The sequence below is a fragment of the Perca flavescens genome, chromosome 14 (genome assembly GCF_004354835.1).
Source record: "Perca flavescens isolate YP-PL-M2 chromosome 14, PFLA_1.0, whole genome shotgun sequence".
NCBI lineage: Eukaryota > Metazoa > Chordata > Actinopteri > Perciformes > Percidae > Perca > Perca flavescens.
This window is the reverse complement of record NC_041344.1, coordinates 1,461,194-1,470,696: the sequence shown is the minus strand read 5'-3', so window position 1 is coordinate 1,470,696 and position 9,503 is coordinate 1,461,194. Positions and strand designations below refer to the sequence as shown.

General features: G+C 40.6%; 1 protein-coding gene across 1 annotated transcript; it reads right to left on the bottom strand.

Moving 5' to 3' along the window:
• Positions 1-614: 614 nt before the first annotated feature.
• On the bottom strand, positions 615-8,891 carry LOC114567820 (toll-like receptor 13). The gene is made up of 3 exons (XM_028596946.1): positions 6,323-8,891; positions 1,668-1,785; positions 615-943 (listed from the first exon to the last, which is right to left on the bottom strand). The coding sequence occupies exons 1-3, from the start codon at positions 8,817-8,819 to the stop codon at positions 703-705; spliced, it is 2,856 nt and encodes a 951-aa protein (XP_028452747.1). The 5' UTR covers positions 8,820-8,891; the 3' UTR covers positions 615-702.
• Positions 8,892-9,503: the final 612 nt, after the last annotated feature.

The following is a 9,503-nucleotide window of genomic DNA, read 5'->3' as shown; positions in this document are numbered from 1 at the left end:
TTTCTTAATTCTTTCGACCGCGCTTTCTTTGTTTTCTTCGTTGACTCTGCCATGATTCACTTCTGAAATGTGTGCTAGTGTCTTCCATAGAGGCTGCTTCTTATATGTTTTTCATGTATGTGACGTCGGGCCGTAAGGCGAGTCGTGATTCTCGCGAGATTTGGCGAGGCACCACGGCTGGTTGCTGGTTTTGCCAGCGGCGTCCCCCCCTGCTTTGCTATCGGGATTATTCGTCCTACTACGTGTTCATTTACCATTGAAATTACTTTGAAGCTGTTATATTAAGGTGCAAATCTTGAATAGTGTGCCTTTAACATTGGGAAAGATATTTTTATAATGCGACGGTGGGGCATTTATTTTCATAATTTCATATATATTTTTACTTATTTTAATTATTTATTTTGTAATCTCTCCAGAAGAGATATATCACCCAACATCGCTTAGCGCACCTTCAAGTGAATCCATTGGACCGTTTTACTGCATTTGGCTTCCCAGTTCAACCGCCCAGTCATCGGACGAAGCAAGGGAAACCATTGAGATGAATTGCTCAGTCCCTAACACCCTAACCGTAACCCCTCTAACCCTAACCTTAACACCCTAACCCCATACCATCCATCCATCTTCGTCCCTTGCCCTAACCCCATACCCCCTAACCTTAACCCTTTTCCAGCTTTTGTGTAGCTTTTTTCCAACTGATGTTTCTCAGTGTCCTGCCGGTCCAGGGAGCAGTTCATCAGTCTCGTTGGGAGCGTCCCCCGTCTCCAGAGCTCTCCCTACATTCTGCCAGAAGACTCCCTTGTGTTGGCCAGCCTGGGGCCAGCTCAGGTAGGTGCGTTTCTTCAACAGCTTCCTCATGCGGTAGTAAGGAGACAGCTGGTGGGCCGGGATCTCCTCCAGAAACAGCAGGACCAACACATCCTTCTGCTCGTCGAACAGACGGAAGCTGCAACGCCACACACAGCATTAGAATGTAACTAAGTATATTTACTACAGTACTGTACGTCAATAAAAATGTTGAGGTACTTGTACTTTACTTGAGGTTTTTCTTTCCATGCCACTTTCTACTACTCCGCTACATTTAAGAGAGAAATATTGTACTTTTTACTCAATTACAGTCACCTGACAGCTTTACTTACTAGTTACTTTACACATTAAGATTTATGCACACAAAACTCATGTAGTTTCTGAAATTCAAAAGCAAAAACATGATCAAATATATTGAAAACAAATCTAAAAAGGTAGGAAAAAGTTTAAAAAACAAGTTAAAAAAAACAAATAAATGTCAGAAAAGAGTAAAAAACAATGAAAAAAAAGGTGAAATATTTCCAGTGGCACCAAACTGTTTGGGAAAGAATATGTAAAGTAGTGAATGGGGAGAGGCTGGGTATTTTTTATTCTGTTTGTCTATTCACTCATTTTCACAGTCTGATACTCCAACAGTTTTACCACAAACTGAGACTTTCTTAACTTGCTAAATATTTTTTTAACGTGACGGACATTATATGTGTAATTCAAGGCTCAATTCAAACAATATCGAAAAAGGATTTGTCTCTCCCCGTCCACCAACGGACATGTTTTTACTAAATTAATGTCTCATAGTGGTCCAAAGGAAGGGACGACTTCGCCTCTATAGAACAGGAGGTTCTGACGGATGTGAGCGCCCCCACCTGGCCATCTGGATCTCTCTGGAGCACCACTCGCTCTGCAGGTAACGCCGGGTGATCACACAGATGGTCTTCCTGCTGCCGTATATGGCGTCTGTGATGTTCTCTATGATCGGTTTCCCTGTGGAGAGTTCAGACATACACCTGTGATATCATTAACTGCATCTTTATGACCACTTTCTCAGGGTTCCTGTTTTAAAACTAGTCAGCTGGAAAGCAGTCAACTGGAAACAGGGATGTTCCCCGAACTAAGCTGAAACATAATATCAACAGAAACACCAACACAATACAGTCAGGTGTTTGTGACGTTGTTATTGACGCATAAAGTCTCCTTTAGCGTCAGATCTACATGCGCTTGGTCGGGACTAGGACTCAATTAGGTTTAAGTAAAAGATGGTGGGTGGGCTTATTAAAGGTACGTTTCCATGACAATAACGGGACAGTTGGGTTTAGGAGAAGATGGTGGGTGGGGTTATAAAATTAATGTTTCAGTGACACGCGGGACAAGAACCCCGATCTCCTGGATGAAAGTCCTGTGTCATTTGACCAATCCACCTGGACCCTATTTTCCAACCTGATCTCACAGAATTCCGTGAAATGAACATGGGCCCTTAAGTTAAGGAAAAGGTCGTGGGTGGGCTACTGGGGGTGGGCTACACGGGACAACAACGGGACGGTTGGGTTTAGTGAAAGATGAACAGGATGGTTGGGTTAAGGAAACGTGACACACTGGACACGATCCCCGGACTTCTGGGTGAATGTCATGCGTTGATTGACCCATCCAGCCCCCCAACCAACCTCCCTATGTGGATTTTCGGGCTTTCATTATACTCGCTAATGTAGTCGCTCCTAATGCATTGGCATTGTTTTCCATGGTGGCCACATGGAATTTTCACACATTCTGTGCCACCACCACGTAATGCGCTGTTAACGGTTCGTGATCATTTCACAGAATTTTGTGAGACCAGGCTGCTCTCTTCCCATGTTTTGCTTCTAAGTGACAGATGGTTGCGGCGTTCTCGCCCAATACTGGACCAATTTTAATACAATCAGTCACTCATGCACAAAAAACATGGAAAATAGGGTTAGGGTTTTTTTCAGGTCATGAAAAAAACTAAGCAAAACATTTAAGTAGTTCTGTTGAAGTAGAATTTTAAACACTCTTGTTAACAGTGTGTTATTGATACTTTTACCTAAAGTAAAGGACTTCTTCCACACATTGTTTGGTCGATGCATTACTTTAAAAAATATTGATATTGAGATCGCTTTCAGTATTGGGCGGCAATTGTTTGAAACTGCATTATCTTGTTCTTTTATCTAATGACATTTGGATTAATCTTTTAAGTTTGTCTATGTCCCTTGTTCCTCTTCCTCTTATCTTCTTCCGGTCAGAGATGTTGTGAATGCAGAGAACATACAGTTCATATATATAGTTTTAGTATTTGGATCTGAGAGGTTTCAAATCTGTTTTTTTCTTTTGGCGGCTATCTGTACAGTATGTCTGGTAAACACTTGCTAACACTCGCTTCATCAAACGTGCTCCTTTGGTTTTCATGCGGCTTGTGGTGGGTGGCCAGTATCAGATGTACTTCTCAGATTTAAATAAGGTACTTTAGCCATCAAAGTCAGCATCAACTTTAAAAAGTCAATCTGGGTCGAAGGTGTATATAATGCCATAACAAGCCACTTGCCCTTTCGATCATCATTGTACCATAAATTATGTTATCATTCCCTTGCCCCTGTTGGAGAATGCTTGTTGAATGATTTGATTTAAATGTGCTACTAGCCAATCAAGAATGGCGGTTGTCTTTTTCAAAGTCTAAGAATAGGAAGATGTGTGCTACCAGCTTTAGCAAAAGAGAGTTTCAAGTGTCTTGGAAGTTGAAGGCTCGCCATTGTATCATCTTTTTATGCATAGGGGTAGTATAAATGTAGTATAAATTGAATGGGCAAGTGAAAAAAAAACGTAATGTTGAACACTGCATAGTTATTGTTATTTTGGAATAAATACCAGATACAAGCTTCACTTTTTTAGTCACCAACCTTTTCAAATATGTTGCAGACATTACAAAGCAAGCTGAAGCTGTGTGGGTTGGTTGAAAACAATGTCTGCAGGTGACTTGTTAAGGCTACATTTGCACTTTATTTTGGATTTTAAGCGAGTTATAGTTCCAATGAGACAACCTGTAGGGAGACGGTCCCCCTACAGGTTGTCTCTTTGGAACTATAACTGCTTGCTTTAAGTAAGTATAGTTTATTTATATAGCACTTATTACAGAGTCACAAGTGCTTCACAGGCAATTAAAATAGCAAATTAAAACGGATTGATAATCATAAAATGCACACTAAATCCCTTTTTTAACCTTTATTTATCCAGGTAAGTCGATTGAGAACAAATTCTCAGTTGTAACAACGACCTGTCACATTCACACAGTTACACATTCATACCTGAAAGCTGCCCAGTTCAACCACAGTCTGATCTGCTGGACACTGAGCAGCTCCACTAGAGTGGTTGGATGTTAAGGGCCTTGCTCAAGGGCACCACAGTGGTGGTAATGAGCAGTCCCTCCAGAAAAAACGTGATTATGCGATCGCATAATTCAATGCATAATCAGCCAAAGTCCGCCGCATAAATAAGATGCATAGTCATACATTTAACATTGTGACAAAAGAACGCCTGACTTAAAAGACTTAACAGAGGCCGTCACTCTTAACATGTTACAAGCCAGGACTTTCACCCAGGATATCAGGGTTCCTGTCCCATTTAGGGTTTTTTAACTTCACAGAACAAATGGAGGTATGTCACATTCTGCGTCACATGGTAACCTTCTGGAAGTGAAGTAAAGTCTGATTTTAACCCAAACCACCATCTTTTTCTAAACTTAAATAAGTAACTTGAGTCCCTGAACCTAACCAAAATGGGACCGTTTCAGTTAACATGTTTAAAACTGTCACCATTACATTCTCTTAAAGGATATATCTTGATCGAAAATAACTCCTGGATTTCTAACAGTAGTGCTGGAGGCCAGGGCAATACCATCCAGAGTGAAGTTTAGCTAACTGACTGGTTTCGTTTGGCTTGATTGATAAGTATAATTGGGTGTCATCCGCATAACAGTGAAAGTTAATTGAGTGTTTCCTAATAATATTACCAAGAGGAAGCATATATAAGGAGAATAGAATTGGTCCAAGCACTGAGCCTTGTTGAACGCCATGGCTAACTTTAACGTACTTGGAGGATTTATTGTTAACATTAACCAATTGAGCTCGGTCAGAGAAATAGGATTTAAACCAGCTTAGAGCAATTCCTTTAATGCCAACTAAATGTTCCAATTTCTGTAACAGGATGGTATGGTCATTAGTGTCAAATGCAGCACTAAGATCTAATAAGACAAGTTTGAAAACAAGTCGTTTGTCTGCAGCAGTTAGAAGGTCGCTAGTAATTTTCACCAGTGCCGTCTCTGTGCTATGATGCTTTCTAAATCCTGACTGAAAGTCCTCAAATTAGCTATTGCTATGTAGAAAATCACATAACTGATTGGAAACTACCTTCTCAAGGATCTTGGAGAGAAAGGGAAGGTTAGATATAGGTCTATAGTTGCCTAAGACCTCTGGATCTAGGGTGGGTTTTTTCAGAAGAGGTTTTATCACAGCTACTTGAAATGACTGTGGTACATAACCTGTTAATAGACACATATTGATCATATCTAGTAACGAAGTGTAAACCACAGGTAACACTTCTTTAAGTAGCCTCGTTGGGATGGGGTCTAAGAGACAAGTAGATGGCTTTGCTGAAGAGACCTTTAACATTAATTGTTGAGGGTTTATAGGATAAAAGCAGTTTAAGTATATGTCAGGTCTAGTCGTTCTTTCTAGCAGTCTGTCATTTAAAGGTGAACCATTAGAGGTTGAGGGCAAGCGGTGATGAATAGTATCTCTAATTGTTTTTATTGTATCATTAAAGAAGCTCATGAAGTCATCACTACTCAGAGATATTGGAATAGAAGGCTCAGTAGAGCTGTGGCTCTGGCTACAGTGCTAAGAAGAAACATTGGGTTGTTCATATTTTCTTCTATCAGTGATGAATAATAGTCTGATATGCCCTTTCTTAGGGCCTTCCTGTGGGAAGCTTTTATCTAATATTGTATAATCGGTTATTAAGAATTCGAAAGTTATTAAGAAGTGGTCTGATAATAAACGATTTTGCGGGAATATTATTACATCTTCAATTTTGATGCCATATGCCAGCACAAGGTGTGGTTAAAACACTGAATAGCCTAATGCACACTCTGACTGAAACCAATTGAATCTAGTAGTGAGTTGAAAGCAGTACTAAGGCTATTGCTGTCAACGTTCCACATGGATATTAAAATCACCTACAATAGGTACTTTGTCTGATTTTAGACCCATTACTATGCATTGGCTTTCAATTCAAGTTGACCTTTGACACCTTGACCCTTGTCAACTGTTGATTATTTTGTATTGTGTATTGAATGTGTATACTATCTATTTGGTCAACTATGGTTGTTTTTAAATGTGCTATATATGTAAAACTGAACTGAACTGCTAAAATGTTGGTTTTGTGTGACAAACTCATGACAGATAGCAGAAAAGGATAGAAATTCAGTAAGAGAGGAAGACAGACAGTAAAAGTGTACCTGGTTGGAAGTCTCTGTGGTGCAGACAGAGTCTCCAGCCCTGCTCTCCTTCCAGTGCCGGAAGCATCTCTTGGTAAACCCAGGCTTCGTCGTCAACATTGTAGGAGATGAAGGCGTCATACCGATGACAAGCTCCCGCCTTTCTCTTCCTGCTGTCATATAGGAAGGCCAGGAAAATGTGGTAGGCATAGGCTAGTTGCCACCTCAGAAAGTGGTAGATGAAGGATGCGAGGAGTGTAAGAACAACCAGGCACGTGCTGGAAATGAAGCAGAGGAAGCTAACATCCATCCAACAGAACTGGATGTCAAAGTCCAGAAGCTTGTTTCCTTGTTTAGACAAAGGGAAGGAACATGTGTATTGGTAGGCGTTAACAACCTGAGTTTGGTTGCTGTTCTTCACCCATTGGATAAAGCCGGCATTAGAGCAGTCACAGGTGAAAGGGTTGTTTTCTAGATCGAGGTATGTTAGTGCAGGGAGAAATTGGAAGACCGTCTCATTGATCACGGTTATCTCATTGTCACTTAGTTTCAAACATCTGAGTGCAGACAGATTGGCCTGGAACAGAAAGTCCAAAGACTTGATCTTAGTTTTGGAGAAATCAAGGACCTGCAGGTTTGGCATTGGCTGAAACAGTCCAGGATCCAAGTCGGACAGATCCGTCTGTCTGATTGTCAAACTTTTGAGCTGGCTATTGTATAGAAAAGTGTCCACATCTGGTCCAGAAATGAAGAAATTCTCAGCTGTGAAGTATTCTAAATGTTTCATAGCCTGGAGCATTTCTGGTACCTCAAAGGGAAAACCCTTGCATATTACTGTGAGAAATTTCATGGATTTTAAATGAAAGAAAGCTTTATAATTGTTTGGTTGAGGACCTTTGAAACTGTCACTAATGAAGTAAATTGTAAGATTTTCCAACTGCTGTAAACCTCTGAATTTATTTTCAAATTCGAATGGAAGAGATACACTTAGGTTACGTAGGTTATTCAATCCATCGAAAGCCTTATGTTTCACGGTCCCGATCTGTTTTGACACCACATCCAAATATTTTAAGGACCCTAAACTTTGAAAATCCCCCTTATCAAGAAGAAGTACAAAGTTGTTGCTTAGATCCAAGAACTCAAGCTTCTTCAGACCTATTTTGAAGGCGTCTCCGAATGTCCACAGCAGGTTGTCGCTCATATCTAAAATCTTCAGGTCATTAAGACTTTCAAAGACGCATCTGTCCAGTTCGGCAATGTAGTTTTTGTGCAGATGAAGCTCTCTCAGGCGTGTTGTGTTTGTGAAATCCTCACAGCTCAACTCAGAAATAGCATTGATACCAATATTTAGGATCTCGAGAGAGGAGAGAGTCCGAATGTCATCCGGCACCTTTGTGAGGAAGTTATTCTTTAAATTTAGGGAACTCAGTTGCTTCATCAGTCGAATCGAGCCTTTAGACAGTTCAGTCATTGAAGTAGATGACAAATCAAGCTCACTCAGCTGAGAGCAAGCTACAAGCTTTGCACTTACATTGGGGACGTTGTTCCAATACAGATCCAGCTTCTTAAGTGTCGGTATCTTGCAAACCGTAGCTAGGAGACCTTTGCTGATCCACTTGTCCATATAGTTCAGTCTCAGATGCATCAGTGAGTCAAGGCTCTGCAGGACGTTTCGGATCTCTTCGAAAGCAATACACGGGGAATTAAAATACAGCTGAGTTATGTTCCTGAGACAAGTCTTGTCAGGTATGTCCCATTTCCAGCCGGCAACTTGGCCAGACATAGAAAAGTCTATCATCTCAAGGTGAGGAAAGATCTCTGTTGTGATGCTGAACTTTTCAAATACATCATTAGAAAAATCTAACACCTTCAGGCTTGAGGGCTCATTCAGCAGCAGATCTTTGGTCTGAAAGGAGGGAAATAGATTGTCTTTAATGCTCAGTTTCTGTATAAGTGGTAGCTGTAGGATAGGCTGAATGTCAGCGACTTGTTGTAGCTTGTTTGAGTCAAAAATCATGGTTTCTAATCTGGACAGGGACTGAAAGGCCGAGGTATGAATGGATTGAATGTTGTTACCGGAGAGATCAAGCATGGTAAGGTTGGACAGACCCTGAAAGAGGTTGCCTGTCAGGTCGGTGAAGTTGTTATAGGCCATGTGTAGCCTTGTTAACGCAATCAAATGGATGAACGATCCATCGTCCACGTGAGTAATCTGATTGTTGTTCAGTGACAAAATTCTAAGCTTTGACAGATCCCGGAAATCGTCCCTGTTGATCTGTTCGAGCTGATTGTGCGAGAGATACACTATGCTTGCATCTCTGGGTATGTCATCAGGGACAGTTACAAGTTCATGGTTTGTGCAATCCAAAACAACATCAGCCAAGGCGTCGTTAGAATAACTGATGCGGCAGTTTTTCAGCGAATAAGCCAGGGAAGGGTTCAGATGATGCCCTAGACACAGAAGTAAGACTACAAGTGTCTGTATGTAGTACAAAGACAAACCTCCCATTGCTGGCATGATGCTAATGTTTAGGACCACCGCTGGAAGGAGTTACTGCAGGCAGAGATTTGTTGAATGTTGTTCAAGGAATCACATCTGTAGAGCACAACACAAGACGTCACACAACATTATCCTGCAAAGTAATAGCTTCACATTTTGGGAAAATACCAACCCAGTCTCTCGTCAGTTTATGATGACAAAAAGTAATCTATTAGATCGTGATATTTTAATTAGATCACGATATTTTTAAACTAATGTATTTCAAAGGGAAGCATCTTTCGTAATCAGAGCACAAATCTTTCTGCCAGTCCAGCTGCAGCAGAGAAGCTGTAAACAGCTTTGTTATCATTGGTATTTTTAGCCCAATAACTGTTTTAATCAAATTTAATTCACTAGATCTTATCATGGTTTATATGTATTATATTTCGGCCAGGGAAGCTGGGTAGCTTTGTTGTTTATTGATATTTTTAAAACTATAACGCCACATCTATAAACATTTGTTTAGATGTTATCATGGTATGCATTTCTTTATTTTAATAATATTAGAGTAAAAAAATTACAGTAAAATGTTACAGTAAAAAGACAGAACACTATGATATGGGCTGAACTGGGAGCATTCTAAGCCGCTAAGCAGCTCCCTGGGCTAATACCATCTCTGCTACCTGGGCTACAGCAGCTTCCTGGAATAATTCCACCTCTGCT